Here is a 27,553-nt window from a genome sequence, read left to right as displayed (position 1 = left end):
GACCTAGATGTGGAGGAAAGTCATAAACCCTTTTACTTTACTATGCCACTTACCACAACTAATTAGATTTCCTACTCCAGAAGTGACCCCCATGTCTGATGTTCAGCAACATCCCCCTGTACTGAACCACATTTGCTGTTTGATTGGCAAGGGGGTGCAAAGGGGAGACTATTCAAACATGTGAAGTAATTTGTAGCTGAGGTATGGTCAGGGCTGCCTGGGACATTTTGCCGCTTGAGGCAAAAAGGGAATCTACCCCCTTGCAGTCTCATCCTCCACTGTTCGCCCACTGGGGTGTGCAGAGGGGGGATCAGCCCCCCTCAGCTGTCTGGGGTCACACAGGTGGTTCTGACTCTGCTATGAACCACAATACATCTGAGCAGTGCTTTTTTTCTAGGGGGACGCAGACCCCTAAACATTTTGTGAATCTTAAGTTTGGCCTCATTGAGGGGCAGCATTTCAAAATGATTAGGAAAATAAAAGTATCCCTAAACATTTTTTTAGGGGGGGGGGAAGCATCTAGGACCTTTGTGGTGAAGGGCAGTACCAATTTAATATAATAATGATAATAATTCATTATTTATACCCCGCCCATCTGGCCGGGTTCCCCCAGCCACTCTGGGCGGCTTCCAACAAAACATCAAAATACAAAAATCCATCAAACATTAAAAGCTTCCCTAAACAGGGCTGCCTTAAGATGCCTTCTAAAGGTCTGGTAATTGTTGTTTTCTTTGACCTCTGGTGGGAGGGCATTCCACAGGGTGGGTGCCACCACTGAGAAGGCCCTCTGCCTGGTTCCCTGTAACTTAGCTTCTCGTAGCGAGGGAACCGCCAGAAGGCCCTCGGCACTGGACCTCAGTGTCCAGGCAGAACGATGGGGGAGGAGACGCTTCTTCAGGTATACTGGACCGAGGCCGTTTAGGGCTTTAAAGGTCAGCACCAACACTTTGAATTGTGCTCGGAAACGTACTGGGAGCCAATGTAGGTCTTTCAGGACCGGTGTTATGTGGTCTCGGCGGCCGCTCCCAGTCACCAGTCTAGCTGCCGCATTCTGGGTTAGCTGTAGTTTCCGGGTCACCTTGAAAGGTAGCCCCATGTAGAGCGCATTGCAGTACAAGTGAGAGATAACTAGAGCATGCACCACTCTGGCTAGACAGTCCGCGGGCAGGTAGGGTCTCAGTCTGCATACCAGATGGAGCTGATAAACAGCTGCCCTGGACACAGAATTGACCTGTGCCTCCATGGACAGCTGTGAGTCCAAAATGACTCCCAGGCTGCGCACCTGGTCCTTCAGGGGCACAGTTACCCCATTCAGGACCAGGGAGTCCTCCACACCTGCCCGCCTCCTGTCCCTCACAAACAGTACTTCTGTCTTGTCGGGATTCAATCTCAATCTGTTAGCCGCTCCAAGGAGCACAAGATGGCATAAATGGCTCTTTTCATTATCCCAGTATGAGGTGGTTTATCTACAAGACCCAGTCAGGTTTCAAAGCTCCACAGATCAATGTCCTTTGTAGACTTGGGTAGTGTGTGTAACTGTGGGCCATCTGAAGAGTTGCCTTATGCAGAGTGTGACTGTTTGTCTAAAGTAGCAGTGTCTTACTTTGGCAGCAGCTCTGTCTCAGAGGGCTTTCGTGCTAAAAGAGCCTCCTGGATTCAGCCAATGGATTTTAAGCAAGAGTCTGGGAGGTAGCAAGGACTTAAACCAGGGCATTTCTACAGCCAACCTTCCCAAAATGTCCAGTCTGCACCTCCAGCTTCGTCAGGCAAATTGGAGACTGAACTTTCCATGCCTGGCCTCCCAACAAAGGAGACCTATTTGCTGAGGCAACTGGTGTCAAGCCAATGCATGTTTAGTGGTGAATTTGCACATGCACGAGTTCTCGAGATCTTTCTATGCCTTTTTATTTCAGAAAATATTGTGTCACAGATAGCTTTGATAAAAGTTGTTCCAACAACAAAAATACATACTTGTAAGGTATAAGGGGGAAAAAAATAATTGACAAGGAATTCCTGAAAAAAGTTGTCCTCTCCTCTCCACCCCTCCAGAGCCATCAAGATGAAATGTAAAATGTGGAAGAACAGGCGTTTTATTTCAGCTTCCTGACTTAAATTTGGTCCATAATATTAACACACACCCCGCCACGTGTACACATTAAGCACCAACAATTCTGATGTAGTTATGCACTCGGGACAATAAAGGCTGTACTTCTGGAACACACAAAATCAGGAATAGAGGTAACTGATTTTTACCTGTAGTAGTAGAGACCAACCATCTGCCACCTCTATGATGTGTTTTACATAGCGTTTACCTTTTGTTCGAAAATCGCCCACGGAACACGAAAGGATTGTGTGGGCAGAAGAGTTAAAAGGAATTCTGTTTTCCTAACCGCTTTACCAGATAGGCACTTTAAAAATAAGCAAAACCTAAGCTATTTTAAAGAATACAAATTTTAATGCCCTGCTGTAAAAATATCTATATACTGAGCTTTGGAACGTTTGTGGTTAGACCTGCAATATCTTGCTACGCCACTTCTGGTCTACCTAGGACATGAGGGGCAGGAAAAGGACTGAGGAGGTCACCTCTCTCAACCCAGAACAGGTAACAAAGGTTAACTCCCCGCCTGGGCCAAAAGTAATAATAAAAACCATCACATTAGATAAACTATTGCCCTATTTCCTCCTCCCAGAGTCAGAGGACTCACAGAGGACCACAAATCCAGGTGAGCTTTTTATTGTCCAACCTGAGAGGGAAACCATGGGACAAGGAAGGGTGTTAACACTCAACCCAGTAGCTAAGAGCTCAGTGCTATGTGGGATAGCCTTTTCCTAGCTGAAGGCACCCTTCAAGGTGAAAATACACTACTTTGGGTGTTTAATTATGTGGGGGGCTCTGAAAAAGACATGCACTGCAGCGATGGCAATGTGAAGCAGACCACCAGCGCAGGGGAGACAGAGTTGGGACTTGGCCCCCACTTTGAGCAGCACCCTTTCCTTTCCCTATTTCAGGGTGGGAGGAATGGGCAGGGTGGTTTTCAGCAGAAACCTACACACACAGCTTCTGCTTCAAACTGCAGCCTCCGTGAGCGTGTTGTATTAAAAACATACACACAAAAGAACATAACTCTACATAACACCTAGTTCTGTTCTCGGTCGCCACAAAAGGACCACAAGAACAAAACGAACGAGACTCCTTGCAGCTTCTGCATGAAGTTTCAGAATGAAAGCTACTTGCCTAGAATTGAAAGCAGGCAACTGAATCTGGCCGTCTGTGGAACTAAGAGTACATGTTTGTGTACTGAGGCTTGTGCTGTAATACAGCAGACACACTTTCCATCAAGGTACTTGCTAAGGAACACCTACCTATAGTGAAAATAAAAATAAAAGGCATAGAAAATTGAGGCAATGGGTTCAGCAAAAGTTGTCCCTTTTACGACTAGCTAAACTGGTGTACAAATGGGGAGCGGGGAACACTACATGGAGAGACAGACGTACAGAAGAAAGGCCCCAAAGGCTACGTGGCAATGTAAGGCACTTGTATTGTTTTGCAATATGCTACACAGCGGCTTGGCAACTTTGTGCAGGAGGAAGCAGGGTTGTGCAGGCTGCAGGCTGCTTTGTGCACCTTTTAAGAGTGATCCTCTGAGCTGCCTTGGAAGACATATGGCGCCGGTTGCTGCAAAGTCAGGGCAGCTCTGTTTGGTGATAATGGGCTGTGCTGCAGCAGCTTGGGGTCTAGCACAACAAAGGAAGGGGAGGTCCCATCTTAAAACAGTGGTGTCTCTTTGGAACAGTGTCCAGCCGTGTTAGGGAAGGTGGTGGGCAGAAGGAAGGCAGGCCTGGCTCCCATTAGGCTCAACCAACCGAGAGCTGGCTTCACAGCTGCGCCCTGTTGGCTTAGCCCACTTCACCTGACCTGCTTATAGCACCATCGTCCACCCAGCATCGCCCTTCACTCCTATTCAAAAATAAAATATAAAGATGAGGTATATTTGGGACTCAACAAGGAGCGACAGGCACACACTGCTAAGTTTGGCTTCGGCTCAGAATGTCCCTCATCTGGACATTCCAGGTTTTGGAGGAAAGGGAAATAGATGCCTCCAGGTTCGCTCCCAAGTAGCGCCAACAGTAAAAGAACAAGAGCGTTTCAGCTCCTCATACTTGGCAACGTTCCCAAAAGCTTTGCAACCGGTGGCCAAGCAAGCTCAACCAAGCACCCCAGCCAGGCCGTGTGAGCTACCCCTGCCTTGGCTGCCCCCCCCCTGTTTTACTGTCCTGGAACATGAGATACGAACACAGCTGGTGCATTTGGCTTGGTGGGTTAAAGGTTATGCCGACTCAACCGAAGGACACTGTGGGATAAGAACGTGCGCAAAAAAATAGAAAGCTGGAAATGAAACCTGCACCAGTTATTATAAAAGATCCCATTTTTGGGGGGGGGGGATTTAAAATAATAAGCCAGGCAACCCTTTGCAGAAGCCTCCTTAGCATGTATAAATCGGGAGGAAATGCTGTTGGGATCAAGAATGCAGCAGGGAATGGCACAGGGGGGCATCCACCACCATTTATGGCACTGGGCAGCTGGGCTCCGGTCCTGCTTGCAGGCTTCCCAGGGGCACCTGGCTGAGAACAGGATGCTGGACTCAATGGGCCACGAGGCTAATGCAGCAGAGATGCTCTGATGTTCTTAAAACGCCTGCAAGGTGATCCAGTTGCACTGGGGACAAAGGCAAGTCTCAAAACTAACCCTGCGGACTGTGGCAGACACAATTGAACTAAGGAGGGCCAGCGGATACCGATCCCTGAAAACAAAAAAAGGGCCACAGTACAAAGAAGCTGCCACTTCTTCTTGGGTGAAGGACCCCTTCCCTCTCCCAGAATACGCTTCTCACGGTTAGTTCTTCTTCAACAACAAGAGGAAGTGTAGCAGTTAGAAAAGGGTGGCCCCCGAGGTAGACTGTACACCGAGGTGACAGAGTAGATGGAAAGCACTTTCACCCATGAGAGAGATTTCCTCTCACAGCGTTCATAACACGTCCACGTATTAAGGGTTAGGAACTGTGCAGCGTTCTGTGTGGAAGAAACCTATGTAGCCTTAGAAGGACACCATTCCCAGGAGCTGCAAGGAGCAGCCAGAGCGGAAATGGGTTCAGATCCCTTGGACAAAACTTGTGAAAAAGTATTGGGGGGGGGGACACGCTTGAAAAGCAGAAGGCTACGGTTCCAATCCTGAAGACACTCTCTAGGGAAGAAGAAGAGGCTTACTTCTGAGCAAACTTGCACTGAATATGCTGTACAAGAAATAACATTGCTGTCCTATGTTGGTACGGGTGGACCACTTGAATATGACAGACCCGGTCATAAAGATTACACCAACACTTCATGAAGGAAACCTGCTGTAGAGGAAACAAAGGCACGAGGAAACTGTCCGCTTGTTAAGTACGGAGGTCACAGACTACCCCCAGACATCTGCCCTGAGCTGCTATTTCAATGAGCAGTGAATCTTCTCCCTAGACTAAGGCACAGTCGGCTGGGGATGATTCTCAAGGTCTGGGGAGATGCAAGGCATGTCTGACACAGACCAAGCTGCCAGGCCAGCAGGTCTTATTTGTTGGTGTTTTAGGAGAATGCAGTAAATTCTTTTTATCGGCTAAGAGGAAGCAGTATTGGAGAGAAACTGCGCACATCTGTCCCCTTCTCCAGAATGCAACTGGCTAAAATTTCAGTCTCTGCAAATAGGCATAGCACAACGCAAACGTTGCATACATACTAAATTATGTTTGTGCACTTCGCCATCATGTTGTGAAGGCCTGGCACATTTTAAATGTTCCACTAAGATTACTAGATACGTAACAGAATTGGGAGATGCAGGCAGAGAAGGGACCTTAGAGATTTGCTCCATTTCCCACAAACTCGCTCTGCAAGAGTGGATTGTCTGAAGGGGTCATCCACATGCTACCCAAATGTTCTATTGTCCCGGCAACGAAGCAAATCATGTCCTAAAGATGCCACCTCTCCAAACCAAAGCATCACGAGATCTGGCGAGAGTGAGGTGGGCGATACTGAGTCAGGGAATGGGTTTCCAAGGAGCAATTGCTTACAAAAACATCTCTGTGGGTGCAGGAAAAGCAGCAAGAATACACTGAAGGCCAGATTAAAATGAGCAACAAGAAAATACATTGGCTGAGGAAGGTGTTTGGTGTTCTGAAGCCCCACTGTGGATGGAGAGGGGCTTTTTGGTTACTGCAAAATGTCTGGAGGCAGAGAGAGGGGGGGAAAAGAGCTTTTCGGTGGTACGTTGATTCAAGCCATTTGAAACAGGGCTTGGTGAAGACACAAGGGAAGGAGCTGCTTCTTATTCCCAGAGTCTTTGTCTCGCATTTCCCATTTCCTCCTTGCAGACTCTGCTTTGGCTCTACGGAGACTTGAGTTTCTTGGTCCGCGGCGACGTACCATTTTCTGCTTTCACCACTCCATTTTCATGGTAGCCTGAGGTGCGGGGAGAAGGAGAAAACGGCATTTTGATAAAATTCCTCAATAGGGCTTGTACAAGGCTTTTAAAGACTCAAAGAATGGAGTCTGGAATGCTGTACTTAGTGCTATAGTTTTAGGGTGAAGGCAGTGGCCCCCACCCCCTCAGCTAACTCTGACAGTTCACATTGTCCCCTGAGGTTTTCCGAAGCCACCAGTATGGGGTTTGGTGGTATGAGCAGAACTGCTCCACAAGAAACATCGCTGAGGCTTCTGGCAGATTTATCCTATGATGTCGTTGGCTTAACTGGTCATATCCTGCCGTCCCTCCAAGGATCCAGCAGTAGCTCATTTAGTAGCTGCATTCACCTATCCAGGAAATCTGCAGGGCCAAAAAAAATTGCTTGGGCAGCATCATGTGAACCCGTTAGACCCCAGGGAGTGACTGGGTGAGATGTGTGTGTGGGGGGGGGGGGGAGCTGCAAGGGAACCAATAGGTGTTTCTGGGCTACTAATCCTACCCCCCTGGGTGAGGTGTGTGTTCTAGCTGTGGCAGCTGCTTGGGATCCAGCCAAGTCCGGCCTGTTTCAGCTCATCGCAGAGACCAGAAAAAGCCACTACAGTGGTGCCTCGCAAGACGAGTTTAATTCGTTCTGTGAGTCAATTCGTTTTGTGAAAAATTTGTCTTGCGAATCCCATAGGAATGCATTGAATTTTTTTGTGCCCATAGGAACGCATTAATTGAATTTCAATGCATTCCTATGGGAAACTGCGATTCGCTAGACGAATTTTTCACAAAACGAATTCGTCTTGCGAGGCAACCTCCGATCGCAAAACCCATTTGTCTAGCGAAAAATTCGTCTAGCAGGGCATTCGTCTAGCGAGGTACCACTGTATTGTCTACTAGCTGCTTAAACGAGAACAGTTGCCCAATTAAAACAACCCTAGTTGATTATTCATATATATCTTAACAAATTAACTAGATCTGCATATATTTGGCATATAAAAGAACAAACCACATGTGTCACAGCAGGCATTAGCTTAGGAGAGGAGTCCCCCACATTCTTTTTAACACAGAAGACAATGCCTGCTTCTTTTCATTCTTGATAAGTATTTTAAAATATATATTTTTAAAAATCCGCTGCCCAATTAATCTTTCTCCCCCCAGCTGAACAATACACAGTGGTACCTGCGGGATCCGTTCCCTGAGCCCCAGTTGCTGGCCGAAAAGGATGCTGGACAAAGTGCCGCGTCTGTGCATGCGCACGGAATGGTTTGCGCTTCTGCGCATGCGGCATACCTGGAAGTAACCTGTTCCGGTACTTCTGGGTTTGCTGCGGATGTTCGACAGAACGGGCACTCGACGAGGCGGACACTAGACGAGGTACCACTGTATATATTTTAAGAAACTGATTAATCTGACCACACAGTCAGCTACACACTAGAGCTAAGGCACATCGTAAGCTGCCTCTCACACCAAGTAAGGCCCCTGCTTCCTCTCGCTCAGTATCGCCTGCACTGAGCGGAAGCCCCTCTGCTTCCAGGCAGGGAGCATCTCTGAGGGGGTGCAGTACACACGCTCTCCCACGCAGCGCACAGAGCTCAAACCAGACACGGGTGTGATGCCCCAGCCAGATGCTCACCCGACTCCCTTTTGATGGTCTTCAGCTGCTGCTTGTTATGGGTGGCGGCGGCAGCCGCAGCAGCTTTTTTCCTAGCGCTCTGCTCATTCCAGTACTCCCGCCAGCGCCGCAGCTGAAAGTGGATGAAGCGCCACATCATCCAGGCCTGTGAGAAGCACACCAGAAGCAGGACAAACATCCTGGGGGAAGCAAGCAAGGGAAGGCAGGCTGTGACTGAGCAAGGAGCCAGCTGGTTTCAAAGGGGCGCTCCAGGAAGTGAAAGAGGCTGCAGATTCAAACGCCTGGCCATTGGCCTGCCTTTCTGTATCGAAAGCCCTGGGGAAACCTAGACTGAGAGCTGGCCCACCCAAGTTATCAACTCTGCCACTGCCCATCTTGGGCTGGTGGGCATGTGCATTTTGCTTTGATCCACAGCCAGATCTCACACAAAATCTTGAAAATAATGGTGTACAGCTTCATTCGGAGGACTCATTTCTAGGGCTTGCCGATCAGAAGGTTGGCGGTTTGAATCCCCGCGACGGGGTGAGCTCCCGTTGCTTGGTCCCAGCTCCTGCCAACATAGCAGTTCGAAAGCATGTCAAAGTGCAAGTAGATATATAGGTACCTCTACAGCGGGAAGGAAAACGGCGTTTCTATGTGCTGCTCTGGTTTGCCAGAAGCGGCTTTGTCATGCTGGCCACATGACCTGGAAGCTGTACGCCGGCTCCCTCGGCCAATAAAGCGAGATGAGCGCGCAACCCCGGAGTCGGTCACGACTGGACCTAATGGTCAGGGGTCCCTTTACCCTTTACCTTACCCTGAGAACACCAGAAGCTTCAGCTAGACTGGAGCCTCATTCAGGCATTACAGAAATGGGGGTGGGAGCCACCAAGTTGGGCATGCACCCTCCCCCCCAAAACACACCAACCATATGTGTGGAAAAACACCCCTTCCTGTCCCTGTCCCCTACCTTATCACATTCTAAGGTCACAGTGTTTAAAGTACAGTGGAACCTCGGGTTACGTTACCCTCGGGTAACATAAACTTCAGGTCATGTTACCAGCAAACCTGGAAGTGTTTTGCCGTGCGTGCATGCACAGAAGCGGTCTACTGCTGTGTGCGCATGTGCAGAAGGGGGCACTTCCGGTAGCGAAAACTTCAGGATACGTCCGGACCTCCGGAACGGATCCCGTTCGCAACCAAAGATACCACTGTCTATTCTAAACAAACCCATGGCACCTCTCTTATGGCTACAGGGCACAGTCAAGTACTAGTTAAGGGGGATCTCCAACAGGTGGCCACTGCAGTCAACGCTGGTGCCGATTTAACACTTAACCATAGAATCATAGAATCATAGAGTTGGAAGAGACCACAAGGGCCATCCAGTTCAACCCCCTGCCAAGCAAGAAACACCACCAAAGCATTCCTGACATGTGGCTGTCAAGCCTCTGCTTAAAGACCTCCAAAGGAGACTCCACCACACTCCTTGGTAGCAAATTCCACTGTCGAACAGCTCTTACTGTCAGGAAGTTCTTCCTAATGTTTAGGTGGAATCTTATTTCTTGTAGTTTGAATCCATTGCTCTGTGTCCGCTTCTCTGGAGCAGCAGAAAACAACCTTTCACCCTCCTCTATTTTGAAACCCGCAGGGGAAAGGGAGGACACAAATCCTGTACTTATGCCATGGGAAAGAGATGGGAGCTGGACTGACTGGGAGGGAACTGTACTTCTGCACCAGGCCTAAATAGATGGAGCCCTGAACTCACCCAGCACCCCTGTCCTTGCGCTTCCCTTTGCTCACCTGCTAGAATCAAAATGCGCCCAAGCCTTACCTGAAAAGTAAAGTGTTGAAGTTTCCTTTCTCGGGGTCAAACGCCTGGTTCTCCACTCGAGCCAGCCCAAAGCCAATGACCAGCACGGATAGGGTGAGGGTAAAAAGCCGGGAAACGACGAACACTACTGCCCATGCATTAAACCTTGTGGAATTAAACAGGAGACCACTCAACATTTCAAAAGAGGGGTACTTGCCATGCCTCTCAGGTGGGCGTTTTTAATAATTATACAGGAGCTGTCAAAGACTGTCAAGAGACAATAGCAGCGCTTCAGAAGAAATGCAGGGTGCAGGTTATTTAAGTGGTGCACCCACAAAACACTACACTGAGCTGTAGTCAACTAAGTCTATTGAAATTGAGTAGCCTATTGAAATTAGCAAAACTATGGTAGTCATTCTTAATTTCAATGGGTCTACTCTGAATAGGGCTAGCACTGAATGCCACCTATTGGGTGTGATTCAACTAGTGAGTCCCGTCAGTAGAAGTTATTCAGCAAATTATGTTAGAAGTCTTTCTTTCTTTCTTTGTAATTCACATTTAGAGTATAACGGGAGATGATACTGGAAAGGACCAAGACATTTGCTAGTCAGCCTCAGAGGCCGTACGTAGCCTTGAAAGGAAAGCCACGCTTCACCCACACAACCCACACAGAAGAGCACTTACAGCTTCTCGTTGTTCTCATCTGTGAAATAGAACAGGCGAGCCATGTGAAAAAGGAATTCAGCTACGTACTGCAGCAGCAACAGGATAAGTCCCAGGCGTGTGAGGCTGGAGAAAGGAAAGGACAATGGTGATTGCGGTAGAAGGAATGAGCACCTTTTGAGCCTCCTCCTCACTCTCCCTTGCAATTTACCCCCAAAATCGAGATTCCTGCATTGCAGGGGGCTGGACCAGATGACCCTCAGGGTCCCTTCAACTTTATGGATCTATGAGTTAAAAGGCTGCGCTGCGATCATGGAAACTATCAGGCGATTCAACCTTGATTCCACCTCAGCCCACTCCTTCAAAGACCAGCGCTGAGTTTTACTGTGCTTTCACCCAGGCCTCTCGATTTTATGCAACAGTAACACCGACTGTGCAATTTAAAAATCAAGCAAATTCTCACATATAAAGTATCAAGGCAGTGCAAAACGACAGATGCAGGTACAGTGGTACCTCTGGTTAAGAACTTAATTCATTTCAGAGGTCCGTTCTTAATCTGAAACTGTTCTTAACCTGAGGTACCACTTTAGCTAATGGGGCCTCCTGCTGCCACTGTGCCGCCGCCGCGCAATTTCTGTTCTCATCCTGAAGCAAAGTTCTTAACCCAAGGTACTATTTCTGGGTTAGCAGAGTCTATAACCTGAAGCGTCTGTAACCCGAGGTACCACTGTACAATGAACCTTAAAGATACCATAAAAAACTATGCAGAGTAAACATAAAAATGACTGGCTCATCCTGAAAAAATGAAAACATTTGAACATAAAGAGGTCTTCAAGAGATGCCTGGAAGTTAGCAGTGAGGATACTTGATGAATCTCTGCTGGAACGCATTTGCTACGTTTAAATCACTGGGCTAGTCTTAGGAGAAGGCCATGAGCATTGATGTGTAGGAAACTGATTCCTCTACCTCCTTCTCAACCCACAACCCCCCCTCACCCCTTCTCCCTAGTTGTTTTATTGACTTACTATATATTTTTTAAAAATCTCATTGTCATCAAGCACTGCCCAGGTATTTTTCAAGCCCAGAGACTTTGGGGCAAACATGCTTTAAAAAGAAGTGTGTTTTAACACCATCACAATCATTGTGAAGAAAAAGCAGTTGTCTAGGCCCCTGATCCAATGCCATACTTCCAATCCAAAGGGACCCCCCCGCACCATGTTCCCATGCTAAATCCCGTACAGCTGTTTTTTGCCCCAGACGGTGCTGTTTACTGCAAAAATAGCCATGTTAAGCATCCCGTTTAAAAAGCATGACCAGCACTAATACAGTCAGTGGGAATTTTGTGTGCAGCACCCAACCTCTTGAGCACCTAGGAGATTATTTCAGCCTCTTCTCTGATGGCAGCGCTGTTTTTGGCATGGGACAGGCCTTGGGTCTGACAATTGTCTGACTTTATCTATTCCTTTATTTATTTAATTTATTTATGGATGGCGGCTAACAGATTGAGGTTGAATCCTGACAAGACAGAAGTACTGTTTGTGGGGGACAGGAGGCGGGCAGGTGTGGAGGACTCCCTGGTCCTGAATGGGGTAACTGTGCCCCTGAAGGACCAGGTGTGCAGCCTGGGAGTCATTCTGGACTCACAGCTGTCCATGGAGACGCAGGTCAATTCTGTGTCCGGGGCGGCTGTCTATCAGCTCCATCTGGTACGCAGGCTGAGACCCTACCTGCCTGCAGACTGTTTCGCCAGAGCGGTGCATGCTCTGGTTATCTCCCGCTTGGACTACTGCAATGCGCTCTACGTGGGGCTTACCTTTGAAGGTGACCTGGAAACTACAACTAATCCAGAATGCGGCAGCTAGACTGGTGACTGGGAGCGGCCACCGAGACCACATAACACCGGTCTTGAAAGATCTACATTGGCTCCCAGTATGTTTCCGAGCACAGTTCAAAGTGTTGGTGCTGACCTTTAAAGCCCTAAATGGCCTCGGTCCAGTATACCTGAAGGAGCGTCTCCACCCCCATCGTTCTGCTCGGACACTGAGGTCCAGTACCGAAGGCCTTCTGGTGGTTCCCTTGTTGTGAGAAGCCAAGTTACAGGGAACCAGGCAGAGGGCCTTCTCAGTGGTGGCACCCACCCTGTGGAACGCCCTCCCATCAGAGGTCAAAGAGAAAAACAGCTACCAGACTTTTAGAAGACATCTGAAGGCAGCCCTGTTTAGGGAGGCTTTTAATGTTTAATAGATTATTTTATTTCATTTTTCTGTTGTAAGCCGCCCAGAGTGGCTGGGGAAACCCAGCCAGATGGGTGGGGTATAAATAAATTATTATTATTATTATTATTATTATTATTATTATTATTATTCAACAGACTTCTAACCTGCCTTTAAGAATATCTACTGTCACAAGGCGGTCTACAACATTGTTGGCATCTGTCTGTCTTGAGAGCAAATGGAGAGCGCTTCTGGGGATGAAGTCAAGCGGAGACCTCCCTGGGGAGGAAGTTTAGGACCACTGTTCCTTCCCCGAGATGGGCTGCCTTCCCAGGCTGACGAGCCCCACCTGCCCTTCACTTCCCTCTACAGCATGTGCAGAAACAGCCTTCTTGACCGTTGGACTCACTGTGTTTGCAACATAATCATACAACAAACAACAATATATTAAACCAAAAATTAATAAATAAAGGACTTAGGCAGGTCCTCTTAGAAGACTGGAACCTAAGCCTGCTTTCTGTAAAGTTTACCATATTTTTTTGCTCCATAAGACACACTTTTTTCTTCCTAAAAAGTAAGAGGAAATTCTGTGCATCTTATGGAGCGAATGCATGGTCCCTGGAGCTGAATTGCCCAGGGGCGAAAAGCAAATAGTGCTTTTTTATATCTATAGAAAGAGCTAAAGGCTAACAAGAGGGAAAGAGAACCCGCTCAGCAGCTGATTGCAAGAGATCGGGAGGGAGATAAGAGAAGCTAGCTCCCTTCCCAGCCCCACCCCCTTGCCCAGGCCTCCATTGTTGTGTTTCCCTAGTGACATGTGACTGGCTGACTAGATTATCTGTCTGGAAACTGTACAAATGGCTCCCTTTCATTTCATAAACATGCTCCAGAATTGTGAGTTGAACTCCATAAAAACAGGATTTCCCCCCCTTTGCAAGGTAAGCTCAACAACTTTGAGCTGATCCTCAAAAATGGAGCTTTCCCCCTTTGCTTAAAAAAACAGGGCTTTCCCCGTTTCCAAAAGAAGCTGCACAACTTTGAGCTGATGCTCAAAAAACGGAGCGTTCCCCCTTTGCAAAAAAAAAAAAAAAAAAATCCCCTGCAGAACTGTGAGCTGATCCCCCCCCAAAACAGGGCTTTCCTCCTCTAAAAATTAGGTGCGTCTTTTGGTCAGGTGCATCTTATGGAGCGAAAAATACGGTAATTCAAAACTGAAGCAAACTATAGATTTTCAGCTTTGGAGCTGCAGAAAAACACTGGAACTATTTATTAGGAGTTCCTTTTAACCTGAAGAGAAAGCAGGCGTGCAACATTGCCATGTTGAAGACGGTGGGACCCGCAGCACTTACTTTAAGAGGTATGCTCCAGATATATGCACTAGATAGAGGCTGATATATTGCAGCTGACGAGGAATCTCTTCCTGCAAAGCAAGGGGAGACCAGGAGAAGCCAATGGGCATTGCGTAAGAGGCTATGACTGGGCTGCACCTAACCCGGGCGAAGCAGAGCGGGTGCAGTCAAATGCAGGACCTTGGTGCATCTCGCATCAAAGAAATCCGCATGCCAGTACAATACACTGCTCCACTTCCACAAGGCTTCTGTCCAATACCACGGAGAAATGAAAATATGTTATTGGGAGGGTGTCTTTCACAGACCACTAGAACCTGAGTAGGAGAGCAGGAAAAGTGCTTTTCAAAGTATTTTCCACAACTGTGAAAATGTACCGTGGCTTTTCTTGGCCTTAAGGCAGGCATAGGCAAACTCGGCCCTCCAGATGTTTTGGGACCACAACTCCCATCACCCCTGACCACTGGTCTTGTTAGCTAGGGATGATGGGAGTTGTAGTTCCCAAAACATCTGGAGGGCCGAGTTTGCCTATGCCTGCCTTAAGAAAAAGCATCAACTTGGAAATTCCTTTATCAGTTTAATATTATTATTATTTATTATTATTAAAAAAACCTTATTTATTTCACTTTGTATTTAACAACTCCGCTGGTAACTCATGCGGACGAGTGAGCGGGTTGGCAGAGGGGGGACTGATCTTTCTCGCTCACCCACTGGCTTTAAAAATGCAGGCTAGTAGCTTTTGTGGCCTCATCAGCACAACACCCCCCCCACACCCCTATTGGCCTCCTAAGAACCCTAAGAGAAAGTTAGTTAGGACGGTACTCACCTTCCGCACCTTTTGGAAATATAGTTCAGGCAGTGCATGCAGCCAGTAGGACAGCTGGCAAAGGTAGAAAAACTTGACCTGGAACCTAATGTTTAAAAAGAAGAAGTGCATTTCTTAAGCATCCACATGAAGCAAAACATTTTTGCCATTCTCCCTCCTGACTGCGAGGTCCTCGCAGACGTTTCGGAAACGGAGGATTCCTGAGACTGTCTTAGTGGATGAAAGCTAGCCACTGACCCTTTGGCAATTGCTGCCGCAAAATATGTTGTGACGAAGGGGGAGAAAGGGAAATGAATCACTTCTGCTAACCTGGTGCACTCTGGCAGGCGAGGAAGCAGATGGCCACATCCTATCTCTGCGCTGGGTCCCAGGCAGAGATGTGGGTCTGCCAAAGTAATGCTTTCATGACTGTGCAGCTGTCGTGAACTGCTGAGAGGCACCGCTAGAGGGATGATAACACGAGCAGCAGCCTGACTTGGTTATAATTCATGCTCAGTGAAGACTCCTCAGGAATCAGACATATCATTGAGGCATAGACTATGGAAAAACTACACACTGTATCCAAACAATACTTATTTAGGACCCACAGGGCAGCCAAGGATATGGATAGGATTCAGGACTGAGGCTGATGAGACAAAAGAGTTTAAGTTCCAGAAGATCTGCACAGCCTAGCAGAAGAGAGGCCTTGTGGAATCAGGGGCAGCTTGTTTCGAACGCCAGCTGTGAGGGTCTCTCGGGTAATTTTTATGCCTGTTAGATGCTCTGAAATGTTCTCAGGATATGGAGGAATTTTATTTTTTAAAAAACTGCATACTTAAACGGAGGCAAGCAAAACTAACCAAAAGCCAGTTTATAAATCTCTAGTGCAATTGCCTTGAAAAGGTATGAATACCAGAGTTGAGAGCAAAATTGTGAATTAATCATTTCAATTCCTTCATCAACTGCCCAAATTACATTTAAGTGCAGGGTAAGATGGGAAGTCACCCATCGTGGAAGGGAGGCCCCACCTGCACCAAACACTTATGCCACTATAAACAGTCATTGCTTTCCCCCCAAAATCCAGGGACATGTAGTTTGTTAAGGGAGCCAAGTGTTGTTAGGAAACTCCTGTTCCCTTTAGAGAGCTACACCTCCCAGAGTCCCCTGCAAAGAGGGATCAATAGTTGCACCACTCTAGAAATTGTAGCTCATGCCGGGTAGGGGGTGGGGGTGGGTGGGAATGTGGGCCTCTTGACAATTCTCAGCACCCTTAGCACACACCAATATCTCAAGCAGACCCATCAATCATGCCATTATGTGTGCACTTAAATCACCGTTAAAAGAAATGTCATCATTTTCCCTATATTCCTACAGTGGTCAGGGTGTGGTCTGAAAGCACCTGATCTAGGGATGACCTTCGGTTCCACGACAGGAGAAAGGTGAGATATAAAATGTAAGGAAAATAAAATGTAATACGGGGTTTTAGTTCAAGAACCATACACAATTTCTCAGAATGCATAAGGAACTCTATACGAGTGTAGAATCAACACAATCTTTTTTATCTGGCTGGGTCGAACCTTTCGGAGGGGTAGTATTTGAAGCTCCTTTCATAAAACACCCTTCTTGAGATGACATGATGTTATTAATACTGGCGGGAATAAAGCCTTCAGGGACACAACTGATACACCAAAGAGAATCTAAGGAGTACTTCTCTCTGTGGAAACTGGAAGGCCGAAAAGGTGTGCTTGACCCCAACATTCCTAAGAGAGGTATCAAGATCAGGATTTGCGAAGAGACACAAGAGCAGAAAAACGGACCTGAAGTTTGCTAAGGCTGCTGTCTGGATTGGGAACGAACTTCCTGTGCTTGGGACACAATCCTTTAAGAAGCGCCCAGCAAAATGCCCAGTCCGTTCTTCCCCTGCTCTAGACTGCCCCTCCCAACACCTGTTGGCAGTTTCCTTTTCCTTGGAAAAAGAAGCAGCAGCAAGGGTTGGCCTCGTGGGGAGGAAGAGCATTTATGAAGCAGAGTGGCTGCCCATAGACAGTTTGGAGGCACAAGCACACTCCTACAAGGAAAGTGAAGTCTCCCCCCCCCCCCGGGAATAAAATGGTTGCCTTTAAGTCTAACAACAGAATTCACTACCACAAGTCATAGTGATTGTTGGCCACTTGGAGAGCTCTAGAAGGAGACGAGATCATATTGCGGAGGAAAGGCTACCGATCCTGATGGCTATGTCTTGCCTCCAGTAGCAGCGACCCTATGTCTCTGAATACAAATTGCTCGGGGATTCCAGTGCAGGAGAGGAGAAGGCTCTCAGACTCATGTCCTGCTTGCCCACTGGGGCATCTGGTTGGCCACTGTGAGAACAAGATGCTGGAGCAGAGAGGTCTTTGGTAGGAGCCAGCAGGGGCACCTCAGGTTCTTAAGGAGAAGGATTAAGCTTGCACTATCAGCATTGCACACAGGAGGGGGCTGCAAGATCACTTCTGGCCGGTTTGAAGATGCAACTGAAGTACTGAATGCACCCTTATTCCCAGTTACAGGTAGTCGAAACAAAATAAAAAAATTCCTTCCAGTAGCACCTGAGAGACCAACTAAGTTTGTCACTGGTATGAGCTTTCGTGTGCATACCATTGACAAATTTAGTTGGTCTCTAAGGTGCTACTGGAAGGAATTTATTATTATTATTTTGTTTCGACCCTTATTCCCGTTATCACTCACTCCTGACCTCAGATAAACCAACAAGGAAGGAAGTGGTTGTACTTAACAGTACTCTGTGGCTACTTACGGGAGATGGACATGAGGGTAGTTCTCCCACAGACTCTTGGGGTTTGATAAGTATCCTTCCTGAAAAGAAGTAAGAGAGGGAATGAGGAAGGAAGGTGAGTTAGCAGCAAAGTCTGGCTAAACAACAGTTGCCCAAGTCCCCATCGCCTCTGCTAAAGTTGATATGTCTAGGTGACAACTCCAAGCTATTGCGGAAGACCCTGTGCGAAATATAGACACCTTTTCTTTGTAGTCGTTTAGTTGTGTCCGACTCTTCGTGGTCCCATGGACCAGAGCACGCCAGGCACTCCTGTCTTCCACTGCCTCCCGCTGTTTGGTCAAACTCATGTTCGTGGCTTCAAGAACACTGTCCAGCCATCTCGTCCTCTGTCGTCCCCTTCTCCCTGTGCCCTCCATCTTTCCCAACATCAGGGTCTTTTCCAAGGATTCTTCTCTTCTCATGAGGTGGCCAAAGTATTGGAGCCTCAGCTTCACGATCTGTCCTTCCAGTGAGCACTCAGGGCTGATTTCCTTCAGAATGGAGAGGTTTGATCTTCTTGCAGTCCATGGGACTCTCAAGAGTCTCCTCCAGCACCAGAATTCAAAAGCATCAACTCTTTGGCGATCAGCCTTCTTGATGGTCCAGCTCTCACTTCCATACAATAAGCAAAAGATGGGCAAGTTCTTTAGACGACAAGGATGGGGAACCTGCGACCCTCCAGATGTTGTTGGACTACAACGCCCAGACTACCTGGCCAGGCTGGCAGGGGCTGATGGGATGCAGAGTTCAGCAACAAATGGAGGGCCATAGGTTGCGCACCCTTGTTTTTCAGCAACAGCAGTTGCAGACGGGGGGTGGGGGTGGTTTTTGGCCTCTGTCTGTCTTGAGGGACAATGGAGTAGCCTCTGGGGATGAAGTCCAAGCACTGTGCTAGCAACACTGAAGTGACCTCCCTGGAGCGCAAGTCTTGGCAGTGTGTCTGGAGGTCTTGGGCTGCCCGGATAACAAGACTCCCCCCTTGGTCTCTCTGATATGGTCCGAAGGAAAGCAGAGCAATGTGTTTGGCCCCAGCTTGGCTGCAGGAGTTGCTGGAAGGAGGCATCCAACTGTCTTAGGGACTCCACTCTAGATTAGTGTAGGGTTTACCCTTGAGCCTTTTCTTCTCCTGAAGATATCCTGCAAGATAGTGGAGGTTTCGACGTTTTCCTCCTCCTAGATAAGCTACCTTCTCAGGTTGATGAAGCCCACCTTCCCCTCATTTTCCTCTGCAAGCAGCGTGTGTGGAAGCTGCCTTCTTGACCGCTGGACCCACTCTTGGTCTCATCCGCTCAATCGGCCACAACCTGACTTTGCATGCAGGGGAAGTCCCTAACTCACTGAGGGTTTGAGACCAGGGTACTGAAACAGGAAATACACCCCCCCCAATACACACACAAATGCAAATCCCAACACCCAAAGTTCAGAATCTGAAAGCCAGGTGCAGAATGAAACCGTAAAACAGCTGCAGAGGACGGAAGTGGCTGCTGGGCCAAAGTCACACACAGAGTTTCAGGGCTCGGAGAAGCCTCCTTCAGCCAGGCATCATCAGCGCTGGCACAGAAACAGCTTTAGATGTTTACTCAGGAGACAACAGGCCCTGCTTAAGCAATCTGGGCACAAAGGGGTGTGATGGGGGAGCGAGAGAAGCTTGGCTGACAAAGCCTCTTAGATAAAAGCGATTCTGCTGCTTCTTTCTCAAGGCAGATGGGCTGGAGAGAAGGTTTGAGAAATGGAACCAGGTCCCCACTTCACCCCCACCTCTTCTTCTGAAGGTCCCCCCCCGAGCTGTATTCAGTGCTTCCGGCAATGGACCCCCGGGGAGACACGTGGAAACAGGAAATGGCAGCAGCTAGTCATTTGATGGCTGCTGCAGGCAGTGCCACTCAAGGAGACTTCCTTAAGGAACAAGGTCACATGGACACCCTTTGCTTTGGAGATAGGCTCACTGCCGGTCACAATGGCCGTGGAAGGAAGTAATTCAGAATTGGGCCTTTTGTGGTTAGTGGAGGTCAGTTTGTCTTGAAGCTAGGATATCTGCCATACAGAAGTCAACTGTAACAGGAAGCTCAAGCAGCAGGGCCAAATGAGGATTCCATGGGATTAAGAATGGTGTGGCCTCTCCTACTGCGTTGCTGCACTGATGAAAGAAATGACACCACAGTGGGAGAAGTCTGCCTTGGGGCAAAACAACCCGGAAGCCATTCTCTAGGACAGTCTTTCTCGACCTTGGGACCCCAGATGTTTTGAGACTACAATTCCCATCACCCCTGACCACTGGTCCTGCTAGCTAGGGATGATGGGAGTTGTAGGCCAACAACATCTGGGGAGCCTGCATATCAGAATACCCCACCGCGGTACCTGGGCTGACTGTAGAAAGGAACCAGAAACCGCAGAATCATTTTAGAACATTTGCGCTCCCTTGTGTTCAAGGTGCAAAAGGGATTGGTAGGAAAAATATATAAGCTGCTTAGAAAACGAATGTACGGAATAACCATCAATGATATACAAATTCAAATTTAAAAGTACGTATGAAGTTATATATCTTGTAGAAATAGGAAAGTTTTTAACAGGCATCTAAAACAGTACTGCGAGTTTACCTGCCTACTTGTAAGTTCCATGGGGGGAGAGGGAGATTCAAAGCAGCGGTGCTACCACACTGAAATACAGACTCCCCACAGATACAGAATGAACCAGTATATGGCATGCACAAGAGTCCAAGTTCTGCAGATCAAAATGTTTGAGTGAGCAAGGTGGTCCTTCATGTATCTGGTCCGAAGCTGTTAAATTTATTGTATACGAACAATAAAACCTGAGATGTGGCCCAGTGTGAACTTTAGTAAACATAATTGCACCTATACAGATTTAGAACTGGCTGAGGTCCATCACAGAGCCAGATTTTAAATTTCTATACCAAAATACTTTTTGTTTTGATATGTCATACTATTCCCACTTTGGGTTCAGAATGTGACCTGAATAGCAAGTGGATATCAATACACTTTTCAAAGTCAGCTGCATATGTGGAGAGAGTTTGTACCGTTCCCTCTAAGTCCTACTAGCAGACTCACATCCTGAATTAAGAGGTGCTTTGAATAAGGTCACCCTATTTGGCCATTCCCCATAATGTGATCACATGTGCGCAAAGGGAAAGAGCAGAGAAAGCAAGCTGCACTCCCCATGTATAAATTCACGTCCCATCTTTCTAAAGGAAGCTTACCGTTGCCAGTACATATAAGCACCAGGCCATGGAGGCAATATGAAATGCTACCAGCTGCCCAGACTCATTGAACTTGCTGTGCTTGATCTTGGAAAGATGGAGCCTCCGGTTGATTTTCTAGAAGAAAACAAAAATTCTGCAAGACTGGAAGAAAAAAAACAAAGCATCCTATGTCCTCAAGAGACAGTAGCTCAAAGCTTCTTTTTGGCAGGCCAGCCCTGGAAAGTTCAAGTCAGGTGACAGAGGATACCAAAAAAGGCTCCACCAGATGTTTTGACTTGGCTTAATAACCAGCAGCCATTATTTGTGGGTGCAGTCAGTCCACCCTAAAATGCAAAATGAGACAAGGCCCAGGGAGGGAAGAAGGAGAGAACAACACCGCAAATGCCTGAAGACGTCAGAGGGACCCCCAAATACCCCCAAAAGGAGAACACTGAAAAGAAAAGAAAATCTCACCCAACCTCAGGAACAAGCAGAAGCAGTCCTAAGAAGGCAACTGACTTGTTCCAGCCAGGAAAAAAGAAAGAAAGAAAGAAAGAAAGAAAGAAAGAAAGAAAGAAAGAAAGAAAGAAAGAAAGAAAGAAAGAAAGAGAAAGAAAGGAAGGAAGGAAGGAAGAAAGGAAGGAAGAAAGGAAGGAAGAAAGAAAGGAAGGAAGAAAGGAAGGAAGGAAGAAGACTTTAAAGTTAAGAGAGGGAAGTTATAGTTGTCACATTGACACAAATTCACATTCTTCAGTCCCACAGTTTGGTAAAAGCTGAATGCAAAACAAAGTGTAACATTCCTCTACAAATCCATTTCACCTTCTAGAAAATGGGACTAAATACTTTCCTGGTGCCATGGGGCCACTGTAAAAAGCAACTGTGAATTTGAAATGTTCTACAGCCCGCAGCACAAGGGAGCAGTCTAGGTATTGGCTAGCTTGTATGAAAAGCAAGACTTACGTCCAAGGCATACTCCTGCACCACAGCATGCAGAATTATTGCTATGAAGATGTAGAAGAGGATTGTGACCAGATCCTTCAGCCCGTAGTGATAAAGAACAATTTCACCATCTGAAGAAAAGGAGTGGGGTAAGGGAGGAAGAGATTAACATTAAAGAGTTAAGCTGAGAAGCCATATAGGGATCAAACTTTTAAAGGCACCCACTAAGAGGCAGGATTTAAGTAACAAAGAGTTAGCTCAAATGTTGGCAAAGAGCAGAAACAGACCACCAGGAGCTTAGAAGAACTGAATTTAACCAGAATGCAGAGCAGATGTGGACAGTTCAAAGCACACACAAGTTTACATCTTCTTCCCACCCCTTGGCAGCAAAGGTGGTCGGTCCTCTGAGAGCCTGTTTGCATGATGTGTTATTCTGAGATAAGTGTCCTGTGAACTCCCTTCATCATCGTATTGCCATTTTCCTTGGAGGCAGGGGGGGTGTCAGAAGGTGAAGTAGTTCAGAGGACTCTGGGAAGACTAAGGGTCCTCAACTCACCTATTTTTCATCCCCGGATAAAGGACTGTGGGTGGGTCCAGACCACAGTTCCATAGCGAAACACAGTGACCTGCGAATGACCCAAGACGGTTAGCAGCAGAATCCAGCTCAGGGCTGCTTCTCACTTTACATTTGTCCCTTGTGTATGGATGCACCAGAACAGATACACAACTCATGTCAGCTGTGAAAGGAGGGTGTACATTGACATTACAACTTTCTTGTCATGACATATAGAACAGGGTTGCCATATGTCTGGGTTTTCCTGGACATGTCCAGGATTCCAAGAGCAAAATTACCATTTTAAAAACTCAGCATGATGTCTGGGTTTTTGCAAACAGAACCAAGAAGCTCAACAACTTGCAATCATAATATAGAAGCAGCGGCATAGAACCACTGAACTGGAAGGAGGGACCTTGGGGATCACAGAGTGCAGGATCTGTAACACGGGATGTGATTACAGCATCGCCAACAGATGGGCATCCAGCTTCTGCTTAAATAACTCCAGTGAAGGAGAGCCCCCCACCTTCCAAGGGAGTCAAGCAGCACCTATCTTTAAGAGGCTTCTCTCTCTTAATATTTAGCCAAAATCTATTTCCCTGCACTGGTTCTAACCCTGTTCTCTGGAACAAAGGGAACATGTCAGGCGGAAGATGAGCTGTTGTTTGAAGATGACTGTTGTGTCTCCCCTGACAGTCTGAACCAGGCACCCCCAAACTTCGGCCCTCCAGATGTTTTGGACTAGAGTTCCCATCTCCCCCGACCACTGGTTCTGTTAGCTAGGGATCATGGGAGTTGTAGGCCAAAACATCTGGAGGGCCACAGTTTGGGGATGCCTGGTCTAAACTCAGCTTTTTCAACCATTCATCACAGAACTTGGTGTTGAGATCCTTCACCTTCTTGCTGTCCTACTCTGAGCACACGGCGGTTTGTCGATGCCCTTCTTAAAACTCTTGTGCCCGAATATAAGAGTCCTTCTGGAGCAGACCAAAGGCCCAGCATCCTGTTCTCACAAAGGCCAACCAGGAGCCTATGAGAAGCCAGCAAGCAGGACCTGATTGCAACCCCACTTGGCCCTCCTGTGATTCCCAGAGCCTGAAATTCAGAGGCAGAACAGAGCTCTCAGGGTACAGGCTTTGTCCTCCATATATCTGTCCAATCCTCTTATCCAAATTGGCAGCCAACCACTGCCACTTGCGGGAGGGAATTCCATGGTTTAACTATGTGCTGTGTGGAGTGCTTTTCTGGCGGCGTCCTGAATCTTCCAACAGTTTCATTGAATGTTCCTTAAGTATTGAGAGAGGGAGGAAAAAAATTACCCATCCACTATCTCTACAACAGGCTTAATTCATACATCTCAATGACATCACTTCTTACTCGCCTTTTCTGTAAAATAAAAAGCCCCAAACATTCGGACCTTTCCCTATACAGAGGTCCTCCATTCCCTTCGTCATTTTGGTTGCTCTTTTCTTGACCTCTTCCAGTTCTGCAGGATCCTCTTTGAGGTGAGACAACTAGAACTGCACACAGCATTCCAAGTGAGCTCACGCCATGGATTTGCATGAAGCTGTTATCATATTGGGCATTTTATTCTCAACCCCTTTCCTAACGATCCCTAGCACAGAATTTGCCCTTTTCACAGCAGCCACGCTCTGGGTTGACACCTTTGAGAAGCTATCAGCTATGACCCCTTGTCACCCCATGTTCACACCCACTGAGCATGTATGTGAAACTAGAATTGTTTTTGGCCCAGTGTGCCTCACTTTGAGCTTGCTTACATTGAATTGCATTTGCCATTTTACTGCCCATTCTCCTAGTTTGGAGGGGTCATTTTGGACTGTTTCAGAAGAGTAATGACCAAAGCCTATTCATGACCTGAACACACCACTTCTGATGATGGAGTCTAGAAATGCACTGGCCTTATTGGCTGCCCTGTTGCACTGCTGACTCATGTCATGTTTAAGGCTGGCTGCATCCCAATGTTCCAGTCTGTCAAGAGCGCTTTAAAGCTTGACTCCATCTTCTATGATGTTAGCCACCCCTTCCAGCTTTTTGTACTTGTGACAAACATCCTCTCAACAGGTCAGCTGTAAAAATGTCCTAGCAGTAGGCCTAGGGCAAAGCCCTCCAGCACCCCACTCAAGACCTCCCTTGTTTCCAAGTTATCTCCACATTTGTGTCTTTCACCCTGAAGAGTAGTGATGTAAGGGTGTGCCCCCCCATTCACAACAGGCAGGAGGTATGCATATTTTGTAGTCTGGTATCCTAAGGTAAAGGGGACCCAGGTGGCGCTGTGGTTAAACCACTGAGCCTAGGGCTTGCTGATCAGAAGGTCGGCGGTTCGAATCCCTGTGACGGGGTGAGCTCTCGTTGCTTGGTCCCAGCTCCTGCCAACCTAGCAGTTCAAAAGCACGTCAAAATGCAAGTAGATAAATACAGCGGGAAGGTAAACGGCGTTTCTGTGTGCTGCTCTGGTTTGCCAGAAGTGGCTTTGTCATGCTGGCCACATGACCTGGAAGCTATACGCCGGCTCCCTCGGCCAATAATGCGAGATGAGCGCGCAACCCCAGAGTCGGTCACGACTGGACCTAATGGTCAGGGGCCCCTTTACCTTTATCCTAAGGTAAAAGTGGGAAGTGCCTTTGGGGCCCCCAGAGTGCCTTGCTTCTTTATTGTAGGGGTGTTAACATTACAAACCAGGGAGAATTACCTGAACCCGGCAACTGTTATGCAAATAGTAGCCATGGGAAAGTCTGAGAAGGTGGTGGTGAGAAAATTTAACTTTTACTACCTCCTGAGTCTGTTGTTTGCATTTCAAAGGAAGCCTCCATTAAGACCAATCTCTTCTCAGAATTACTGTCACCAGCCTGGAGATATTAAATTGGTAACACAGGCAACTAAGTTTATACTGCGCTCCCCCAACAGAGCAGACCGTACAATCTCAATGCATAGACAGACAGGAGCCCCGAGTCTCCAGGGTTGCTAATCTAGCTCTTTGCATCAGCTCGTGGATCATTTGAATATGAGGCTCAGGTTGTCAAGTGAGTCAGACCTAAAGCATTTGTATGTCTGAGGCAAGCACCCAAAGCCAGCCCACACTCTCTTTCTTGAAGAGCTGCGGTTCAGGGCACGTGCCAAAAACCCCAGGAGCAAGGCACATCATGAAGTGGGTGACTCAGGCTGGGTATTTCCATAGCTGCGGAAGGCCTCCCTGCCTCCTCAGGGAGCACCTCTGTTTGTAAGTGCTTTATGAACACACAGGCAGGGCAGCAGAACTGAAAGCGATGCCGCTCTAAGTTCAAACAGGGCCTTCTTAGTGAAATCTCTCTCTCTCTTCTTCCCTTGGATAATGAGCACGAACCCTTAAGTCTCCAAGTGGCGCAGAGAGCTGTGGGACCTTTTGCCTCCCCCCCCCACCTGCCTATCCCCACTTTCCCTTAGTTGGGCAAAGAGCTAGGCAGGCTTGCCATGTGATGAGAAACAAGTAACCAAAGAGTTAACTGTGTTCTGTATAACACCTGACCACTGAGGAATATCATGTTACAGAATGTACCAGAAGTGTTTCTGTATGTTGCAGTTGGTTTCGTTTCTGCCTGGGAGACGGTCGCAAGATGTCTGCGCTCTCACCAGGTTGTTTGTTATTTTCTCTCTAGAATAAACTTAAGTAGTTATTAGAACACTTTGGACTCTGTGTGTTCTTAAGAGGCTTTTTATCCAACGGCTATACAAGCTTTCGCTGTGTGAGAAGAAGAACTCTGCTGTGTGTGTGTTTTACTGCCAGCCCGGTTCTACGGAAGCAGAGAAGCTGAGAGGAAGCGCGCCGGGCGATAATCAGAGGCTCCTAATTGAGTCATAAACAACTCAACGGAGCCCTATACCCGTCACAGGTTATGGGTCATAGAACCTAATCAATCACCAAAGCAATAAAAGGTGATTGCAGCTGTAAAAGCCGTGGAGAAAGCCGGTGTAAAGAGCTAGCTGGGAGAAACCTGTTGTTTTGCAGTCGGCAATCAATAGATGCACTCGCTAGCAGAAAGACCCTGTACCAGAAGGCTGGGATCCGCAGTCTACCCGGAGGAGCAACGTGAGCTATTCTGAGTGAGTACCTAGACACGGAGCCCGGGGGTGGACAAGATGGCGGAGCAGCTACAGGAGTCATTTGTCGTGCCGTTCCAGAGGTTGAATGGCGACAACTATGCAGAGTGGAGAGAAAGGGCCAGAATGTGGTTGCTAGGAAAGGATTTGTGGACTTGTGTGTTAAATCCTCCAACCCCTGTCGCTGATAATTCAGCAGCTGAAGCACAGAGGTTTGCAGCAGAAACCAGGAAAGACAATAAGGCTCTATGTGCCATTGCCATGAGCTGTGATGCTACGCAACTGCCCTATGTGCAAAATGCTGAAAATGCCAAGCAAGCCTGGGACAGTTTGGAAAGGGTCCATCAGAGAAAAACAGCTGGAGCTAAGCTGCATGCTATGAGGCATCTCTTTGAGTTGAGACTGAGACCAGGGCAACCCATTAAGGAGCACATTGCCAATGTGATTGATGCATTCCATAAGCTGCAGCGGCATGAGCTTGTGTTCAAAGAGAAGGAAAAAGTTTATATTTTGCTGTCTAGTTTGGGAAACGCCTATGAACATTTGTGTTTAACATTTGAGTCAATGCCTGAATCTGAACTCACGATTGCTTACGTTTCTGGGCGTTTGGCGGATGAGGAACTGAGACGCCAGAAAGAATCGGCTGAGAAGGGGGGCCATGGGCGCAGAGAAGCCAGTGGGGGTGCAGTAAAAAGCACTGAGGAATCCACTGTGAGTGCGTGCGCAACAAGGCTTTGCTATCGGTGCCAGCAGCCTAGGCACGTAGCGAGATTTTGCCCAGCTCCGGAAGCAGCCAAGGTCACTCAGCCAGGTGCCAGGCAACCCAGCGGACGTGGTCGTGGGACCAGCCAGCAGCGCCGAGGCAGAGGACGTGGGAAATCTCCAGATAAGCCTGTCAGCCGTCTTTCTGCTGCCTTAGCAACGATTCGAAACAAAGGACAGGACAGTTTCGCTTTTATTATCGACTCAGGCAGCACCCATCATCTTGTACCGCCTTCAGGACAGATCCTGAACTGCAGGCCACTTGAAGA

At 47.7% G+C, this 27,553-nt stretch overlaps 1 protein-coding gene across 2 annotated transcripts in view; it reads right to left on the bottom strand.

The window, feature by feature from the left end:
* Positions 1-1,888: 1,888 nt before the first annotated feature.
* The window catches only part of TRAM2 (translocation associated membrane protein 2), a 47,603-nt gene continuing 21,938 nt past the window's right edge, over positions 1,889-27,553 (bottom strand). Inside the window, exons 3-11 of one of the 2 annotated variants that reach the window (XM_035110402.2) lie at positions 21,896-22,005; positions 20,954-21,070; positions 17,722-17,780; positions 14,952-15,036; positions 14,129-14,199; positions 10,588-10,692; positions 9,925-10,068; positions 8,115-8,293; positions 1,889-6,489 (exon numbers count right to left, since the gene is read on the bottom strand). In XM_035110402.2, coding sequence (XP_034966293.1) covers positions 6,416-6,489; positions 8,115-8,293; positions 9,925-10,068; positions 10,588-10,692; positions 14,129-14,199; positions 14,952-15,036; positions 17,722-17,780; positions 20,954-21,070; positions 21,896-22,005 — 944 coding nt within the window. In that variant the 3' untranslated portion in view covers positions 1,889-6,415. The remainder of the gene's footprint in view (positions 6,490-8,114; positions 8,294-9,924; positions 10,069-10,587; positions 10,693-14,128; positions 14,200-14,951; positions 15,037-17,721; positions 17,781-20,953; positions 21,071-21,895; positions 22,006-27,553) is intronic. The other variant, XM_035110404.2, reaches the window with a different exon arrangement.

The sequence above is a fragment of the Zootoca vivipara genome, chromosome 3 (assembly GCF_963506605.1).
Source record: "Zootoca vivipara chromosome 3, rZooViv1.1, whole genome shotgun sequence".
Classification (NCBI taxonomy): Eukaryota; Metazoa; Chordata; class Lepidosauria; order Squamata; family Lacertidae; genus Zootoca; species Zootoca vivipara.
Note: the sequence above shows the minus strand (reverse complement) of the source record. Positions and strands in the feature narration are given on the sequence as shown.